This window comes from Aphelocoma coerulescens, chromosome 22 (assembly GCF_041296385.1).
Source record: "Aphelocoma coerulescens isolate FSJ_1873_10779 chromosome 22, UR_Acoe_1.0, whole genome shotgun sequence".
NCBI lineage: Eukaryota > Metazoa > Chordata > Aves > Passeriformes > Corvidae > Aphelocoma > Aphelocoma coerulescens.
Window position 1 is genome coordinate 482187 of NC_091035.1, and position 20148 is coordinate 502334.

The 20148-nt window shown below is 48.1% G+C and overlaps 1 protein-coding gene across 2 annotated transcripts; it reads right to left on the reverse strand.

The window, feature by feature from the left end:
- Positions 1-2333: 2333 nt before the first annotated feature.
- On the reverse strand, positions 2334-19715 carry GMCL1 (germ cell-less 1, spermatogenesis associated). 2 transcript variants are annotated; one of them, XM_069035644.1, is made up of 14 exons: positions 19436-19715; positions 18850-18973; positions 16026-16122; positions 15593-15690; positions 15007-15119; positions 13907-13972; positions 13659-13743; positions 13394-13484; positions 13069-13209; positions 8969-9038; positions 5699-5774; positions 4990-5135; positions 4729-4816; positions 2334-3656 (listed from the first exon to the last, which is right to left on the reverse strand). In XM_069035644.1, the coding sequence occupies exons 1-14, from the start codon at positions 19609-19611 to the stop codon at positions 3528-3530; spliced, it is 1500 nt and encodes a 499-aa protein (XP_068891745.1). In that variant the 5' UTR covers positions 19612-19715; the 3' UTR covers positions 2334-3527. The 2 variants fall into 2 exon arrangements, with proteins under 2 accessions (XP_068891745.1, XP_068891746.1); XM_069035645.1 differs by lacking the exon at positions 19436-19715 and adding an exon at positions 16629-16773 and having other exon boundaries at positions 18850-18933.
- Between the last annotated feature and the right edge of the window lie 433 nt (positions 19716-20148).

Consider the following 20148-nt stretch of genomic DNA (forward strand, 5'->3'; position numbering starts at 1 on the left):
AGAGAGAAATTGGGGAGCTGAGTACCTGGCCTGGAGCAGGGTCAGCACAGCCTCCTCACCTGTCTGGGGTGAAGGAGGGGCTGTAGCTTCACAGGGGTGAGGAAGGATCACCCTGAGCTCACAGGGTGGTGGTGGATTTTTGGCTGGGCTTGGTCAGAGGGATTACACACCTGGATACCCACCTGGGTGTCCGAGGCCCCCGTAATGCTGGAAAGCTTTTGCTTAGACTCAGAATCAAGCAGGGTCTGGAATGTTCCCAGTTAAAAGCAGTACTTGAAGCGTTACAAGACACCTGTGTTACCTGTTGAGTGCAGATCCTCCCCGGGGCTGCAGGGAGGGGTTTGGGGAACACCTGGAGGAGTTTGTGCTCCTCGTGGTCCCCCAGGGCACGAGCACCCGAGGTGTTTGATGTACAGTCTGATTGTGACGGCTGGGACTGGAACCTCACGCCAAAACGTCGCCATGGGATGTTCTGTGAATGTGTTTAAAATGAAGAAGGGAAGAATAAATCCTAATTACTGATATGAAGGGAAGATCAAATGATTATCTGTAGGGACAGATGGACAGACTGCTGAGCCTGACTTGCCCAGTCTCTGTCTTCCCTGCAGCAAGAAGTGCTGCTTTGTGGACTTAGGATGGTTTTGTTTTGCTTGGTTGCTCCCATTTGGATGCATTTTCTTTGCACTCCCGGGGTTCTGGGATGTTCTCCGGCCACAAAGGCAGGAGGGAATAGAGTCTCTGCCTTTCCTCCCTGGCAAGTCTCTCCTTGTTGGTACTTTGGACAGGATTTTATTGGGTTTTTAATACAGATGTAGGTATATATATATAAACACAATCAGCAAATTACTGAGCCTTGCAAGCCGAATTTGTCTCTTCCCTTCCTGGAGTCCAAGGCTGGGAGGGACAAGCTCCTGCTCAGTGGCCCGAGGGGTGTGAGGGTATGGGTGGGGCACAGATCCCTGGCCTGGCAGCAGCCAGGGTGCCGTTTGACCGGAGATAACTCATGCCTGCTCTCCCTTATCAGGCAATCCAAACCCATCTGGCTGTTGCGAGAGATAAGGGGGTGAAAGGTCCAAGGGCATGGGAGGGGAGAGGTGTAAAATGGTGGCGAATGCATCGTGCAGGGTTGTGAGATACAAGATAACAACAAAATAAACTGGAGGGGGGGGAGCCCTCGCCCCAGTCCTCTCCAGATAAGGAAATGCCTGCTTTGGGCAGATCATTCCCTTGCTCCGGTAGGAAAATGGGCACTGAAAGCAAAGAGAGGCAATTTCTGTTCTCAAGGTCATTTGGAGAGAGGGAAATTCTTTCCCTTGTGACATCCCTGACCAGTCTTAAATCTTTCTGGCCTGAAGCAAAGAAAATGCATCCTGATGTGGGCGCTGGCTCCGTGCGGGCAGGGGAGTCATAAAGCCAAAGACTGTGTGGCTGCTGGCAGAAACGAGTGCTGTAGATTCACCTGATGTTGTTTCTTTCGTGTTTACAATATTTATTTTTAGCAATTGACTGCAATGATATTATATATAGGCTTCCTTATTTTTGTACTTTTCATACCGTTTTCCTGAGTGTGGTGTTGTACTGCTCAGCTCCCCTCGGCCACCACTGCTGCTCCTAGTCAGTGACAATAAACGAGAGAAAAACAACCACCACCCATTTCTGGGGTCAGTGTCATGTGTTTCGGCTTCTGTGCTCCCCTCGCCCCTCAGCAATCCCTGAGGAAGGGCACCTGTGCCCACCCCATCCCAAATCCCTGATCCTGGCCCCTGGGAAGAGGGACCCAGCTGGGAAGGGGGTTGTTCCCTTGCACTGACAGTGCCCCCACAGCCAGGAGGGCAAGGGAGGGCACGGGGAGAAGACAGCCAGGGATCAAGGGAAGGGGTTACTGCCTGGAAAAAATACCAGTATGAGTTTCCTGCTCCACATCCCACATCCTGGTGACACTGGGTGGGTTCCAGCTGGAGGGAGGCCCTGGGATCCAGAGGGCAGAGCAGGATAGGGCCCTGGCAGGGGTGCAAAGCCCTTGCACAGCTCAACCCACTCCCAGCTCAGCCTTCAAGGATTTGAGATACCTGTTCCCTCTGCCATTAACCAGCAGCCCCTGTTGCTTTCCACTGAATCAACTTTAAGGAGTTGGTACTTCTAATTAAAACCAGAGTTAAGTACCTAAATGCAATTAATTCAATAAATAAATTCTATGTCGTAGCAGCTGAACACCTGAAAATGCTTCTGCTCTCTGCTGCCAAAGCTGTGACACAACATCACACAGAGCTGCTGAATCCACAGGGTGATTCCAACACAAGAAGCTATTCCCAGCAGGAAAGGACAGACATGGGTGAATATATTCCACTTGAAATCATTTATTGACAAGTTGCCATGTTTTTCTATCTTGCCCAACACATTTTCATCCTTGTTATAAAGTACAAATGGTTTTATATTTTTCTGACATTAAAAAAATAGGCTAACAAGGCAAAAAATCCCACTTTGAATCAAAAAATCCTGCTGTAAGAATTCAATATTGTAAGAGACAAACATAAAACCCAACAAAGACTGAACAGAGTGTACCATGACACGACACATCCATCAAACCAACTGGAGAGGAATCCCTTGTTCCCAGCTCTGCCTTTGGATCCTGTGACCTTGCTGAACTGATGTGAAGTTGGTGTTACACATACAACTCAAAAGGCACTCAAAAGTCACAAGTTCCTGAGCTAACACGGGATGTATTCCCAAGGTAACAGCTAAAACAAGCCACAGAAAATGTTTAAAAACTGGTATTTGGTTTGTGTGAGTAGAGGCAGCACTCAGCAGGACTCCAGCTGAGAGCTGCTGCTGACAGGACTCAAGTGATGGTGAGGACATTGGAGTATTTGCTGTACATGGAAAAAATAATTCACTTACGAACATCCTTATTAGTAAATTAACCTGCTGAAAGACAGAGAATTACTGGCTGCAGTGTTAGAACAAGACCAAGAGTGAAACGTGTGTGTGAGCTGCAAAAAAGGCTTGAACCCAGCAGGTGGGAAAGGCTGTGCAGTTAAATAACCAAAGTTGAGAGGCCACATTTACAGAGATTATTTGGCCCTAATGGAAAAGGACTAGGAAAAAAAGCAAAATATGGATCTGGTATTTACAGATCAGTTATTAAAAAACCCAACATATAATACAACCAAAACCCACACTAACAAAACCCACACAACCTACAATGTGTGCTCAGAGTCCAACAGATAATTTCCTAAGTTGTGATCCACACAAATTCCCTATTTCCAGTTTGGCTCAGTTTTCACCCAGAAAAGCCCAAGTGTAACACTTCTCAAGCACAGAATGGCTACTGCCTGACAATGCAGAACAGAAATAAGATAAAAAATAAAAAGGGTAACTGGTTTTGGCCTACCTAATGTGTGATCTCTTCAGAGCTGCATAGGAGAGCACTAAGGCCAGGGCTGTTGCTACAGTGTAAGGCCTGCTTGTCTGAGCTTTGGAGCAGCATCCAGGGTGGGAGAGGGGCTGCCACAGACCCCAGGGAGGTCTCAGGCTTCCAAATTATCCAGCTGGGCCTCGCTGTCTGCCCTCTTCTCTGGCGATGTGTACAGGAAGTTGCAGCAGATGTAGAGGGGGAACGTCAGGAGTCTGCTGTCCAAATTCATCACGATCTGCTCCTGGAGCACACACAGGACATTTGCATGGTGAAGGGTGGCCAGAAAGCACAAGGCTGATACAACAGTCATTCTGCACATTTTAATGACTATGGATTAAAATCAGAATATAAAAAAATAAAGCAAAGACAATTCACCTTCACCTCAGGTTTATAACGCTGACACATTCTCAGCCTGCCCACAGCTCCCACCCCTCTGCAGCACAGGGAACAACTCCAGGAAATGCTGGAGTAAAATTCCCCTCCAACATGCTGGGGAGAGAGTTTTCAGTTTCGGGAGATTTCACCAACCAGGCATTCCCCAACAGTTTATACTTGAAAGCAAATTTCAGTTTGGGGGTAGGAATTTTTTGGTTCCACTCTAGGAACTGGTTTTGGGGTAGCAAAATTGAAACTTCACCCTAGTGAGGATGCAAAACAATCGAAACTTCAAAACTGAAACTTCATCTCCCAGTGAGGATGGCACTGACAAGGAAAGGTTTTCTGTGTTCTCACCACCTTTGTCTCACTGCTGGCTGGCATTTGAGAAACTTGATTAACAAGTCCCACACAAGCCTCACTAAATCCTGCCGTCAGCAATGGGTGGAAAAGGGCACATGCTCTAAGAAAACTCCCTTCTTCTCTGGGGCTTTTATCAATTTATTTGAGTAATAAATCCAACCCTTAAACAACATGTAGACATTCTTTTAACTCCTCATCTTATAAGAGTCTTCAAATCCCAAATTTGCCTCTAAATAAGGAGTCTGATGGACAGATTATGCAGTGCTGGAAGGCTGGGAGAGCAGCAGAACACGACACTGGCAGCAGACAGCAGCACCACAGGCACTAATTTCACTAATATGGGAACTAATTTCATGTTATCAACACTAATGAAACCCACACTACCCTACTCTAGATCCACTTCACAGATTAGCTTAATTACCCACTACTTCTAACAGGAATGCTTGAGATTCCACATAAGCAATGACAACAAGAACAGCAACTCCCCTTCACAAACCCTGGTGACTTCTCAGCATTTTTTTCATGCCTTGAACTCCACCATTCAAGTTCAACAGCTCAAGAACCCACGGCCATACCTGATCCTTCTCCAGGGTCAGGATCTGATAGCCCGTTGTCCTGCTGCAGATCATCTTCCCACTGCTATCGAACGAGGCCAGGCGCAACCTGGGGGCAGAATAGGGAAATCACTCCAGCCTGCCCTATTTTTTCAGTACAAGGAGTTTCTCCCAAGGAGTCTGGGTAACATTTTTTAATATAACTGACTCGGTGGCAACAAAATCTAAGGCAAGCAGGGCTGGCAGCACTGAGGGAGCCCCCCGAGCCCCGCTGGCTGGCACCTGAAGGCGATGCTGCGGCGCGGCTGCAGGCTCACGCAGCCACTGCACGGCTGGTTCAGCGTGTTGCGCTTGAAGATGATGTAGCGGTTGGTGTAGGTCACCAGCAGGTCCAGGCCGAAGTTGAAGCCAGTCCAGCGCCAGCAGTACTGCAGGACAGAGGGGACACAGAGAAACCAGGCTGAGGATGGGCTGCAACACGGACCGGGAGTGCCAAACCAGCTCTGAGGGGTCAGTCCTGGGAATGGGGTGCTGGGCTACAGAGAGTGGGGCTCAGGGATCCCTGCCAGCACCTGTCTGAAACAGAGAACTCAGTGGGAACAACCCTCACCAGGTGACTCCGTGAGAGCAGCTGAGTGTCAGCTGCCTCCCAGACAGACAGGAACACGTGTCACACCAGTGGGTGTCAAATACTCAGCACTGGGTAACGGGGCCGATCTGTGAGCCCCAGCCATGTCCCAAAGCACTCCTTGGGGTCAACTGCCTTAGGTTATGTGACTTCAGTTGGAAAAATTCACGTTTCTAACTGTTTTCCCTGTCTCACAGCACAAGAGCACAGTGAAACACCAGTTCCTTACTCCTTTCAGAGACAATTGCTTCCATCCTTCTGGATCTTTTGGATGCTGTTTGACAATGAGGACCTACGTGATTTGGAAATGCCTGACTTGTCTCAGCCGTGCCAGCTCTGCAGTTAGCCACGTGCCACACTTACATCACCATCCTTTGCCAGTTTGCGACCACACCTCATGCTGTTTCCTTCCAGTTCCTCTTTATTGATTTCTTGAGGCCTGAAAAAAAACCCAAACCAGCATCTTTAAGGACACTTCAACACTTTGTTTCCCACTTAATGTGGGAAAGATGAACAGACTGGAGTAAACTTGTCTGACCACACAATCGTGGAATACCCTGAGTTGGAAGGGACCCACAACCGACCCTTCTTTGAGCAGAGGCGTGACTAGATGAGCTCCCAGAGTCTCTTCCATCCCAAACTGTCTCATGAACATCCACCTACACTACAAAACTGCAATACAAACCAGGTTGTGACACCTCAGTTAGGCAGGGCTTCTTTTACAAAAGAATGTTTCCAGATAACACAGTAATAGCTGTTGCAATGAAATACATTCTCCCAGCCTTGTGAAAACACAAGTGTTTTTTAAACACAGCAGGCAATGATTTCTTAGGCACAACCCGAGACAAGTGCTGAGGCACAGCTGCAGGGCTCTGCACAACAGCAGTGCTATGAAGCAGCAGCCACGAGACACTGAGAGAGGTTTCTCAAGGGGCTGGTTACACAACCTGGTTAAAAAAACCACTTCCCCTCAGTGCTCATGAAGTGCCAGAGCCTCTCAGAGCTCCCGAGGTGCCAGAGCCCTTGGTTATATCATCTCACACCATCAGCTCCTTTCACCCAACAGTTCTCCCTGCATCCAACACGTAGAACAGTCTTGCAGAGCCAGCACGAGTGACATCAGTCTTGATTTTCCAGAAGTGTGTTACTCACTTTGCTTCACACACCATGACATCATTAACCCAGCACCCACTGCCAGAAAGCGTTAAGAGTTACACCAGGCCAAGGGCTGGCAGTGAACTTTATTAATCCCAGTGACATCACCCCCCGCAGGTTAAACTACAAACCCACAAGACCCAACAATGCCCTCCAAGCCAGGAGATGCAGCATCTGTTCTCCTCCTACTGCTTACACACCACAGCAACTTGCAGCTAAAGCTTCTGTAAACTCAGCTACACACTCGGGTCTTTTCTCCCATTTCTGTAAAAACCAGTCCTGGGAGGTGAAGCGTTCAATGAACAGGTTACGCATACAAGCTCATCGCACTTGAACAAATTCACCAGGAACCTCCCGTGTGCTTTTCCACATCTTCCAGCTGAACTGGTTCTGTGGCTGACCTAAATGCAGTAATGGTGTTAAAGGATTTATTTCTGTTTAATTAGTGACAAATTTCACAAACATTAGTCCATAATGCTCAGACTGACATTAACATCCCCCCTCCATCCCTCAAGCAGCCTCAGATGATGCAGAACTTCAGCTTTAACCACTTCCACCAGCTGCCACACAGTGAACAGTGGAGTTATTCTGCTTCCTTCCTACACACTGCCAAAGAGACTGCTAAGAGCAGAAGTGAATCCAGTCCCAGACTTGAAAGATCTGTCTGGCTTCTGCCACAAAACACATGTTTAATTAAAAAAAAAGTGATCCACTTTAACACAACAAGTAAACCTTGAGCAGCTACAGTTCAAAGCCATAAACTCCACTGCTAACACTAAAAAATTCTCAAATTCTGAAGAGCGAGTAAGATGTTGAATCATTTAAAATGCAAACTCAAAAGCAGAAGGGAAACACTTTCTTCCCCTCCTCTCTATAAAGTTACCAAGACAAACCACATCACACGTTTCCAAGCAGCACCATTTCCATGTTGGCAGTGTTAGAATAAGCAGGTGCAATTATGCCCTGCACCAGGTGGGACATGGAAATAGTGCCTTACTTCAGCTCACAGGAGCCAGGTTCACGTCTTGCTCTGATTCCTAAGCCTGCTTCCTTACCCCTGAGGGAAAACATGTGTTTGATACTGATATGGGCAGTAGGTGAGAGAGGAAGAGCAGCAGAGCTGGATAAACGACGGGCTTATAAAACCTGAATTCTTTTCCTGCAGCTACAGGTTGGTCAAATGGCCAAAATATTTGCACTCACACAAAGGAACAGCTGCATGTGTGCCCTTTTAAGGCTGAGACTTTTGGGGTTTTTTTCTGTCTTAAATGAAGTAATAAACCCATACTGCAAAAGAGAAAACTAGACAAGCAAGAAGAATGTGGAAAAATACTCTGCCCATTCCAAGAGCCATTGAAATCCTCAGCTGTAGCTGAATATCAAAGTTGCTCTTTTCCAAGCTGGATGATCCCCATCATCCTCACTGCAGCTCTGTGGGAACTCACTTTTCCAGAAGCATGTGCAGTGGCTGACAGTTCAAATGCTCCCACTGCACTAAACTACCAAAACACATCAAAATTAGCAAATACAGGGTCTTATCTTGTATCAGAATTCTTGTGACTCACTTCCCTATGAACCCTGGTTCCCCATAAGCCAGGAGGTGACATTTGCTCTCACATACAGCCATGGCAGCATTGCAAAAGCCTTCCCAAGAGAGCAGCATCAGAAACAAGCCAGGGCCACCCAAAGTTCATCTTCAGGAGTTGAATAAGACAGTCACAATTCTGTACTTTACCTCCACCATTTCCTAAAGGACTGCTGCTGAAGAGAACAACTTTTTAAAGATCCTGGCTGTTCTTCAGACCAGAGTTTGGGGTTTTTTTGAAGCTCCTGTTACAACCCAACACATCCCTGTCCACAACAGCACTGACGGGGTGACACGACTATGGGAGAAAGGAACAAGCCAGTCTCTTGGGGTTTGGGAGGTAACAGGCATTCTGCAGCTGCCTGACTTGGCATTTTTTCTCCACAAAGCTCTCCAGGAACCAGGAGAGAAGACAAAGGCAGGATCAACTCCCCCAGCTACATTTTGCTGTAGCTTTGGTGTTAAATCAGGGACCTGGCTCACTGCAGCATGGCCAAGAGCCAGCAGAAGGAAGGGAAACAGTTCGATGGCCAAAGTATCCTTAAAATGGAAGGCTCAGAAATTACCCTTTCCCAGCCTCAACACACACTTCCAGGTGAAGTACTAGTGAGAAGCATTAACCAACATACATGAAAATACAGAACATGTCCCCCACCCAGCATTTCCCTCTGGTCCCATTATACCAGTTTTCCAGAGTTCTACTGGTTGAAGGATGGGAGACCAGCCAGCCCAAGGAAACAGAGAGCTCCACAGAGATCAACAGTTTAAAAGCACTGAAGTATGCTTCCCCCCTCCTTTTAATGTAAACTCCAAAGTAATTCATGTCAGAATTTATATGAGAGGAAGGCTTCTAATCTAAGAAAGAAATAAAGGAAAGCCTGTAATATACCTACCCAATATCATTGTCTTGTTCTGCTCTGAGCATGGCAAACCACTGCTGTTTGTAAACAGAGGACAGCCATTCTAAAATTTAAAAAAAAAACATAATAAGCTTAGTGTTGTCTTTGGAGCTGGGAATGGGGATGGTCATATACATTTGAAATAGAGAAATAAAATTACATTGAAATAATAAAGTTACACTTATGAACTGGACAGTCTATGCAACCCACACCCTGGTAACTCCCTGTGCTCTCCAGCTCCCAGCCTCAGCTGCAGGGGAAGGGATAAACATCCACAACTAACAGGCAGTCACTCCAGACTGGTCATCTCCTCAAACATCCACTGCTGCCACAAGTGATGCAACACACCACACATTTTCTCAGCACACAAAGCTCTGTTCAGCCAAGGAGCTGGTTAACAAGCTCTTGGGAGAAGGTGCTGTTTTCTGAATCCCCAGTGGAGTTCTATGTTAAGTTAAAGAAGAAGAAAACACAATCAAGGGAGAAAACAGTGACTTAACACAAATATGGCAAAACAAACAGAAATTGTACCCTGCTAGGAATAAACATAAATCATGTCTTCCTTGGAGAACACACAAAGATTTTACTGGCTGTGTTAATTTAATGTTGCAAGGGAGAGACAGAACAAAACTCAACAGTTTGTCAGGCAGTTACACAAAAGGGATACCAAAAGCATGGGGTGTAAGAAGTTCTTAGTCAAGATAACAAATTGGGCAAGGGGCCAAGGTCATGTACGAGAACCAGCTCCGGGAAATGGTCTGGGTGAGAGGAACAGGGAGAGCCACTGTGACCAAAAACAAACCAGGAAGCTGATGAATGTGACATGAGGGAAGAGAGGCGAGATCACGGACGGAAAACTTAAAGCCAGCCTTTGTCCCACCGACTCTAGAGTGAAAATGCAGACTGTGATAGGAGCAAACCAGGAATTAACCAAAGTACAACAGAAAATAAAAAATGAATTAAGGAAACCTACGCAGGTAAGGAACAGAGAATGGATGTGCTAGAAGGGAAGGAAAAAAGTATCAGGAGGGAGAGCATCTTCTCTCTGTGTATGTGCATGTATCTATTTCCTACCTCACATTTCAGCTGCAGTTCATCTGCTGATTTATGAAGAGGGAAACCACAGCTTAGGAAATGTTCAGAACTCACCAAGTAAAACAGAACAACAAACACTGTGCTCACACAGACACATTATGTATTCCTATCTCTTGTACCTTTTCTGCACAAAGATCAGACTGCAGTGAACTCCTAACACAGAATTTCAGTTTTCCCCTGCAGGCCCTACACACACAGAGTATATAAATAAATGAACAAATAAATAAATAATCACAGTCCTATTTTCAGCTTCTCAGTGATTTGCTTCTCCACCTCCTTGAGAACAGTTTCACCTATAATAATCTAAAAGGCTTCCACCAGAACACGAACTACCCAGCAATGGCCCTGGGGTCTGCAGACCCTCAGGTACGAAGCATCCCCTCAAACACCAAATGCTGGCAGCCAACAGCCTGTTCCGAAGAGTGCAGCCCAGGATTCATCTAAACCTCCTTGTAAATGAAGAGCAAAAGTTCTGATCTTAAGGCAGCTTGTGGCTACACCCTGGTACGAGCAGATTACAAGGGCAGGCAAGGACCGAACCCTCAGCAGCACGTCCCTCCCCGCGGCTCCTCCTCCTGCCCTGAGCAGGCGGCCGGGGCCCTTTCGCGGTCCCACAGTGCCACCCAGCCCGCGCAGCGCTCGTCGCGGCCGGGGGCTGCTCCCTGCACAGCGAGCGCTCGGCCCGCCCGCACCGCCTGAGCTGCGCACACATTCCACGCTCTTCTTCAACAGGCACAAGGAAATCAGCCTCGAAGATGCAACTGATCTCAGAACAGTTCTTCCTCTGACAGACACGGGTAAAGGCTTCTGGGTTTGAGAACAGACACAATATTTAGCACTGAAGAGCACTATGAAAGGCTGCCCATCACACTGTAAGGGGTAAAAGCAGACATCAGGAGGAGGAAGTCAAGTGTAGCTCCAGAAAATTTCTGGTTTGCAACACCTTATTGACATGCTGACAAAGCCACTTCGCAAGGATACAAATCCACTGCTCTCCTGTGTCACCATTAAGGATCTAAAGAGTCATTCACCCTAAGTTATTTCTTATAATAACCTTTGCACTTTGCCTATAACTGGTACCAATATCACTCTGAAGTATGATGGATTATACTTACTTTATACATCACTTAAGCATGTAAAATATCATGTATTAGAGCTGAGACTTGTTCTTTTGGGGTTTTTATGCATAACAAAATGTTATCAGACATCAGCAGCAGGATGAGAAGGGGCTTTTCATTTTCCAGTGATACTGGGATGTCAACATCAGTAATCTCTACTAACATTGTCTCAGTTTTGGAGACAAAACTTCAGGAGGAAACACTCTGGAATGGGTGTCTCCTCCAAAGGGAAAAGGGCCTCCCCTTTTCCTCCACCAATAAGACAAGTGGGTCACAGCAAGTGAAAGTGGAAAAAACAAACTAAACTGTTTATTAACACACAAACAAAACAGGGTAGAACAGGGAAAAAAACCCCTCAAAATACAACAAATTCCTGGAGAGGGAACAGACACGTGGGCTCGGACCAGCTGGGGCCAGCCCCGCAGGCTCTCCGGACCGGCGAGGAGGGAAGGGAGGCAGTGAGGTAAGGGGAAGGAAAGGGAAAAAAGAACACGAAAAAACCCCAACAGAACCTTTTCCCAGCTAGCTGGAACACAAAGGAAACCCAGAAAAGCAGCCCAGTGCTCCCAGCACACCCCCTCCCGAGGCGCTGGGCCCCCGTTAAACTGCCCTGCACTCGGCCCGTGGCTCCAGCCCCAGGTCCATTGTAAAGGCACAGACACCGTCCCTGGGCATTGAGAGGACGGTTAAGGAATAAAGCAGCTTCACAACATCACCCCAGGACAAACATGAAATGGCATTTCACTCTCTGGGCTTCAAAAAGCACCAGACCCTAAGAGGAGGATGTATCTTATACAAGTCAAAATGCAGATAAATGAGCAAGAGTGGAATACTTGAATATCCTCTCCGCTCCAAATCATCCTAAATCTATATTAGTAAATAACATTTGTTTTGGAAGAGGCAAGAAGAGTTCACAGCATCTCGTGCTTCTTATTTTGATTTTCAGGTTTTATTCCAAATCCTATAAAAACCTATCCAGCTCTTTTTAGAAAATAATGGCTAGAAAACAGCTGAGTCTCGGCAAGTTTTACTCTCCCAAAAGTAAGATGATTTTTTGCTGATCTGGGCCCCTGGGACCATTTAAACATTGATAAAGTACTATGTATTGATTGTAGAGCATTTTGACAAACTGACTGATGAGCAGAATGCTCATCACATGGTGATGACACCTACATGGGTGCCTCTGCAGACTTTCACGCCTATAATTTTCATACTCAGCTTCTGCTGAATCTTCAACCACAAACCAGATGCTGGAGATAAACATGTGAGCAGTAAGACAAGTAAACACCCTGAGATCTTCCCAATTACTCTAGGGCAGGACAGGCTGGGGAAGGCACACAGAACGCGATCAGTCGAGAAGAATCATGGAATGATTTGGGCTGGGAAAGTCCTCTAAGGTCCATGAACCCAACTGCTCCCCCAGCACTGCCAAGGCCACCACTAACCCACGTCCCCAAGTGCCACATTTACACAGCTGCTGAATCCTCCCAGGGATGGGGACTCCAGCACCGCCCTAGGCAGCTGTGCCAGAGCTGGACAGCCCTTTCCATGACAGAAGGAATTTTCCCAATATCCAGCCTGAACCTCCCCTGAGACCATTTCTTCTTGTCCTGTCCCTGTTCCCTGGGAGCAGAGCCTGACCCCCCCCACCCCAGCTGCCCCCTCCTGTCAGGAGGTGTGGAAAGTGAGAAGGTTCTTCCTGAGCCTCCTTTTCTCCAGCTCCCTCAGCTGCTCCTCATCAGACTCGTGCTCCAGACCCTTCCCCAGCTGTGTCTCTCTTGGGACACGCTCCAGCACCTCCCTGTCTCTCTTGGGGTGAGGGGCTCAAAACTGAAGCCAAGAATTGAGGTGAGGCCTCACCTGTGCCCAGCACTCACTCACCTGAGGGCAGCAGGGCATCTCTCTCCACGATTCTGGCCGAGGCCAGGTCACTGATGATGTACTGCAGCCTCAGGTGTGCGAACACGGGCAGGAACGCGCTCCCCTGCGCCGACTCCAGGAAGGCAACGTCACCCCCAAACTCTGCAACACACAGCACCCACATGGCAGTTTGCTGCCCTAAAGATTTTCCAGACCCTATTTATGCTGGAGTTTTTACATACTGATTAGAGAAGTTATTATGGGCAAGCAAGTCACCTTTTGCCATTAAAATTAAGAAATGACTCGCATTCAAATCCCAAACCAAGGCCAGGCCAACTCTTCCTACCTCTCCTGCGCTCAGCAAACCAGCCATCAGCTTCAGTTAACACCTGCTTGAAAGACCCATTCCAAGAAGGCACGAGCTGAAGGAACATCCACTGGGCAAAATAAACAAATTCTAGTGAGTCAGTTGAAGGTTTCAGATTAGTAATCTGCATGTTAATAAGACACATTTCCACAGTGCATTATTTTCTATAGAAGTTCTGCTACTCCATTAAATACTTTCAGTCCATCCCACAAAGGTTCCACTGCAGCAAGCCCCAGGCAAGTACCTTTTTGAGAGCAGTGTACACATCCATTTCCACCTGCAGCACAAACAGGTTGGAGGAGCTGATCAGCTGCTTCATGAGGTTTATGCTGAAAAAAATAAACTGTAACAGGTCAGTGAGAGAGAAGAGAGAAAAAGAAGGGGAGGTAGGGAACACGCAACCAGCAGTAGCCCAGAAAGTGATCTGCAGTGAGCTCCAGACTTGGGCAGAGACTGTCCTTCATCCCTGCAAGGGAAGTGCAGCCCCAGTACCTGAGCTCCTTGAAGAGTCCAACACTCTGGTGAGTCATCAGATTGTTCAAGAGCCACTCAAGGCACCTGCACGGAAAGCACGGAATTAGGACCTCTGCTGTTTCTTCTCTATGTCAGCATTCCTGCAACAGCTGCTCCCTCAGTAAATTTGCAGACAATGCTAAGCTGGGTGGGATTGTGGATCTGCTGGAGGGCAGGAAGGCTCTGCAGAGGGATCTGGACAGACTCAATCAATGGGCCGAGGACAACGACATGAGGTTCAACAAGGCCATGTGCTGAGTCACTGCGGAAAGCCCCTGCAGCTCCAGGCTGGGGCAGAAGTGGCTCAAGGGCTGCTTGGCAGAAAGAGACTTGGGGGTGGCTGACAGCTGGTTCAGCATGAGCCAACACTGTGCCCAGGTGGCCAGGAAGGCCTACGGCATCTTGGCCTGTACCAAGAATAGTGTAGCCAGCAGGACTGAGGAAGTGACCATTCCCCTGTACTTGGCACTGGTGAGGCTGCACCTCAAGTGCTGTGTCAGTTCTGGGCCCCCCACTTAACAAAGGACATTGAGAGGCTGGACCATGTCCAGAGAAAGGCAACAAGGCTCATGAAGGGTCTAGAAAACATGTTTTATAAGGAACAGCTGAGGAAGCTGGGTTTGTTTAGTCTGGAGGAGGGTCGGGGGGACCTCATCACTCTCTACAATTCCCTGAAAGGTTGTAGTGAGCTGGGGCTGGTCTCTTCTGCCATGCCTGCAGTGAGAAGACATCAGGAAATGGCCTTAAGCTGAAACATGGGAGATTCAGGTTAGGCATTTAAAATTTTTTTTTCCTGTTTGAGTGGTCAGGCATTGGAATAGATTGCCCAGGAAGGCGGTGGAATCACCACCCCAGGAGGTGTCTGGATGTGGCTCTGGGTGATGTGGTTTAGTGGTTTCAGTGGTAGTGCTGGGTGGATGGTTGGACTGGATGATCTTATAGGTCTTTTCCAACCTTGATGATTCTATGATTCTATTCTAAAAAAATACTAAGACAATTAACCTGGTCATTATGGCACTGTGTGTAAATTCACTGTTAATTGGCAATGTCCAAGGCAGCTTGGGGACAGTAATTCTTACTTTTTCTTCACGGAGTCCAGCCCATACGTCCCTGCAGAATTGTAATAACCACACACAGTTTGGGCAGTGATGGTTTCCTTCATTGTTTCACCACATTGCTGGATTAAGCCATCCTGCAGGGAGGAAAAACACACAAACGTTCTGAGTGTTCATTTCCCAACATGAAATGTCAGACACTGTGCTGTTCATACAGATTTTCATGCCTGAGCCATCCCCAAAGTCCCACAGGCTGCAGTGACCAGTGCTACACTGTTCAAAACATTTAAACCACCATTCCTCAGAAACACAGATGTTCCTTAAGAATATTTCCCATGAAAGAAAAGCGTACTGAATACCCTCAGGGTAGAGCAAGTGAGCTCCAAAACCTACTTAATCTACTTTTAGATATCACTCTCAAAGCCCTTAATCTCACACCTCAATCTTAGTCACAGCATTTTTTCAATAAACCCACTGCATTGTTTGGGATTTTCCCCACTTAGCCTGAAAAGCTGATTCACTCCTCTGGGTGAAAAAGGCCACATGGGTGAGGATATTCTGAACTCCTTCTTTCCAGGTAAAGACAAAAATGCTGGCATTTCTGACTTACGAGCTGCAGCATGCAGGCTGCTGCCAGCAGGGCGACCACGCGGCTGGGGTTTATCAGCACATCGTCCCTGTAGAGCGAGCCAAACGCCACCTGCAGAGCTGCAAAGGGAACAGGAGTCCAACAGAGACACAACATTGAGCACGGGGCATTGAAAGAGTCCTTAAATACAACCAAACCCCTTCACTGCACACCTTCTCTATGGTCTCAGCACTGGCTCTTTATCTAGAGCAACTGACCAGACAGAGAACACAACATGGGGCAGTAACCAATCCATTACTGAGCTTCCACGAGTTAAACAAACTCTTCAGCACCCCCTGAGAGCTGTAAAACTGCACAAAAAGAAGTTGAACCTCATGAGGCTTCTCTAAGCATCATTATGTTTAACTTAACCTCTCCCTTCAGGGTTTTGTCAAAATAAAAGGCTCCCACTTACCTTCTACATCAATATTTTGATCAGGAATCTCCAACTCTATGACGTTCATGCTGGATTCTTTCCAAGAGCCACTGAACATACTGGAAAAGTAGCCTGACTGTATGAGGGAAGAGAGAAAAAGAACTCAGCTAAGAGATTTCATCCCAATTAAAACTGCCAAAAGCAGCACATGGAACCAAACATGGTTAATATTTACCTTTATGCAGAACAAAATATATTAAGGGAACTTTCACAAGCTAAAACATTCTGACAGACTCAAGGGGCCAATTGTAGTTGCTGTTTCTGACACTCAAAATGCCTACAGGAAAATTTGGGCTACGTGTGTGTAACCAGAGTAAGGAAAGAGTTTGAAAAGGCCAGAAAAACCACACAAGCTCTTTTCCCACAAACCACATCACCAGTGGGGACAGAATTAGTCCAAGAACTAAGTCCTTAAGGTTACTGGCAAACAACAAATCCTGCAGGCATTAGGGAATGCCAGTTTGGGGACTGGGGGGTGAAAAAAAAAAAAAGAAAAAAGGCATGCAAGACATACAAATTACTGTACAAGGCCGTAGTCTCATACCAAGGACACAGACACACACACCATTTACGGCAATATACCTTTTATTATTAAGTGAAAAGCACATAAAACTAGAATTTGAGGTTTCCATCCAAATGAAGGGAAAGATAATGCTCTACTAGGGTTCCTGATTTTCCTTCCCAGCAGCAGATGTGCCCATTATGAGATGCTATCAATGAAGTTTACCTGAGAGATCAAAAAAATAAAGTCTATTTGTACAGCACCACATGCCCTGACCTCATCCCTCAGCATTTCAGCTCAGCAAATAACACAGCTTTGATTTCATTTGATCAGGTCAGTATTTCTATACCCTTGGCATATTCCTAACTCTGACAACACACAACATACTCTGATCAAACCCAGGACCTCACTCATCTTTGTCTTCCTCACAAGGCTGCCTCAGCTTTGCCATAGAGACCAACTCCTCAGTTTCATAAGGATTTATCATTTTTGTAACAGCATCAGGAAAAAGAAACCCCCCATTTCTCAGAGCTGTGGTGACCAGGCAGAGCAGCACCTGACTGTCCTTCACGGAATGCAAGGCAGTGCCTGGAGAGAGCAGGGGAGCAGAAACAGCCAGGCTGAGTCTGATCAGGGGCACAGAGGAGGAGTCACAAGGGCATTAAGAGTCATTTACATGGAGTTATTTCTAACCTCCAACAGTGTTTTACCTACAGTATCATAATCCCAACGCAGGAGCGTGCCCTGAAACAGAACCTGCCTGAGCAGAATGGTGAACTCCCCCCAAAGCTCATCTCCCCAGAACACCGCTCCTACAACAAGGCCTCTACAGACAGCCTCACAATTTTCAAACCCCACTAAACAGCTGCATCCACAGACAGGATTTCACACCCACTTTCAGTCACCAACCCACGCTAAGGCTTCAGCAGCAGCTTCACGAACTTGACACGCAGCAACCACAGAGCCACAGTGACAGGAAACACCAGCAGCCTGAGGCCACGCCAGCACTGTGCCCACCCTGCACACCCCAGCCCTGACTGTCCCCCCTCCCTGGGGTCCAGAGTCCCACGTGGCAGTGGGAGCTGTGCCTGCCAGCTCTGCTCCTGCCACATGCCCCACGGCCCCGCCAGTGCCACCGCTCCAGATCTGCCTCACACAAAGGACTCTCCTGCTTTCAGTTTATGCTTGTTAAAAGGTTCTCACACTCTTAAAAAGAAAAGGCTGTTTCCTACAAGAAAGCAATGAAACACTTCGCTCACTGGAGCCATGCAAGTAATTGCTGAAGCTGCTCTGGAATTCTGGCACTGACACAGCAACAGCCACAAAAAATCCAGAATTCACTCTTCCTGTCACTTGTTGCACCAGAGAAACTTCAGCCACATGCAGAGCACCTCCCGGTGCCACCGTGTCACACTCCTGCTCTGGCTCCCACTGCAGCTGACACACAAGTGCCCTCCTGTCCAGGTACAGCACCTGACGGCTTCACATCAACCCCTGGCAAGGCCAGAACCCCTGAAAGCCACGGGCACAACTGAATTCGGTGTTTCATGGCACAGTCACGGCTCCTGCCTGCTTCTGCCGCAGCAGGAGTGACACAGAGAACAGACAGTGAAGCCAACAGCACCTCTGTGTTCCCAAAACACAGACACAAAGGACTCCACCTGAACACATGCCCAACAGAAAATGGACGTATGCACTAAGATTCATTCCTTTTTAGAGTTCCTGAGCAAACATTCCTCCTGCAGCAGCAGGGAAGCTGCAAGGAATCCTTCTGTGAAGGCTCATAACAATCATGTAACAGCTACAGAGACCCAGCACCAGCAACTCCCTGCAGGGCCCTGCACACCAGTCCAGTGGACAGTAAAACTGAGCAGGGACACCACAAGCTTTACAAACCCCTTCTGGAAGCGCCTCCTTTGCTCTGCAAGGATATTCACATCACAGAAGCATCTCAGCCACTTGTTCAGCAAACAAGAACATGTTCTCAGGACACCAAAGACAACCGTCAGGACTGTTTTCACAGAGGATGCACCAAGATTAAGAATAAAATAAATGAAACAAAATTTAAAAATTAAACAGTAAGAGAGAGAAGCAAAGAAACTGCTCTAACACAAAGCTACAGCTCTGCTTCCCAACATTGCTAACAGGAGTTGGTTAACTGTCTGCATCTACAAAAAGGGTGAAAGTCCTATACATAAAGGGGAAAAAAAAAGGAAAGATATTCAGCCATACTTCACAGTTCCCAGACATTCTTTTATTAAAAACACAGTTCCTACTGGGAGTTAAAAAGGAGCCACTTACCTGACACAAATAAATCTTGTGCAAGTTCCACTCCTCTCCCAGAGCACAGATTTTGATGTCACTGTTCTCCCCATTCAAAAACAGCGTCTGATAAATATATTTCGATGTGCTTTTCAATTTTTTCCTAGTAAAAGAAAAAAAAAACAACAAACCACAAACAGTGAGACACACTCCTTCAAATTCTCCCGTTACAGCGGCAACAGTCGGTCTCAAACCCTCGGGGGTCTCGTCCGGCCCGGCCCGGCCCGGCCCGGCCCGAGTGCCGTGTCCCCCCGGCCAGCATCACTTCCCCGTGCCCGCCGCTGCCGCCGGGGCCTTTCCCGAGCGCCCCAGAGCCACCCCCTGACCCGGGGGGCCCCCTGAGAGACCTGACCCCGGCATCTCTCCCCTCCAGCCCCCGCTCCTTCCTGCACGACGGGCTCCGACGGGAGGCCGGGCCGGGCCCTCGAGTGTCCCCTCAGAGCCGCTCCCGCAGCCCGGCCCTGCCTCCCCACAGCCCCTCTGCTCGGCCCTGCAGCTTCCCCAGCACCCCCGGCCCCCTCAGAGCCGGCGGCGCCGGCGCCCCTCCCTCAGCCGGCCCCCAGACCTGCGGCCCCGGAGGTGGAGGAGCCGCTCCTCCCGCTCGGCCTCGCCGTCGCTGTCGCTGTCCCCGGGTCCCTCGGCCCCGCTGCGCTTCCTCTTGCCGCTCTTGCCCGCGGCCGCCGCCTCGCCCCGCGGGAGCCCTGCCTTCCGCCGCAGCACGCGGCTGCCCAGCGAGCCCATGGCCGCTCGGCCGCCTCATGGGGCCGCGGCGGGAGCGGGGCCGCGGCGGGAGCGGGGCCGGAGCAGCGGCGGCACCTCAGCCCCGGCCGGCCGCGGCCCGCGGCTCTGCGCCTGCGCGGGCGGGCGCGTTCCTGCGCCCCGGGAGCCGGAGAATCTCCTCATGATTTAGTTAATGGTTTAAATTGACTCCTGAATTTATTGTTTTACTTAATCACAACTCATACATACCCGTTAATAACAAATAGCGCGTTACTCTTAAATTATTCTTAGCCAGCATTTAGCAAAGTTGTCATAAGCTGCTTTTGTAGAAAGCTTGGGAAAATTACTGAAACTGTTAAGTTTTGGTAAACAAACTCTGATGTGCTTCGATGAACAAAGCCTGGGAGACAACCGTGTTGGTGAGGTTGGACATCTGGACTGTAGAATTTATGGACAACAAGGACAATTTCCAGAAACCAGAAGATAAAGAAGAGACAAAGGCTGAGTTTATGCGTTGGAAAGTCCTTATCGAAGGTAAAAGATACTACAAAGACTGAA

What these genes read in the sequence shown, in the direction of transcription:
- GMCL1 (XM_069035644.1), bottom strand. Translation starts at nt 19,611, where the DNA reads ATGGGCTCGCTGGGCAGCCGCGTGCTGCGGCGGAAGGCAGGGCTCCCG. An exon ending in TGTACACTGCTCTCAAAAAG is followed by an intron (nt 13,485 to 13,658) that starts GTACTTGCCTGG and finishes TATTTTGCCCAG; the next exon opens with TGGATGTTCCTTCAGCTCGT. An exon ending in TGACCCTGGAGAAGGATCAG is followed by an intron (nt 3,657 to 4,728) that starts GTATGGCCGTGG and finishes TGTGTGCTCCAG; the next exon opens with GAGCAGATCGTGATGAATTT.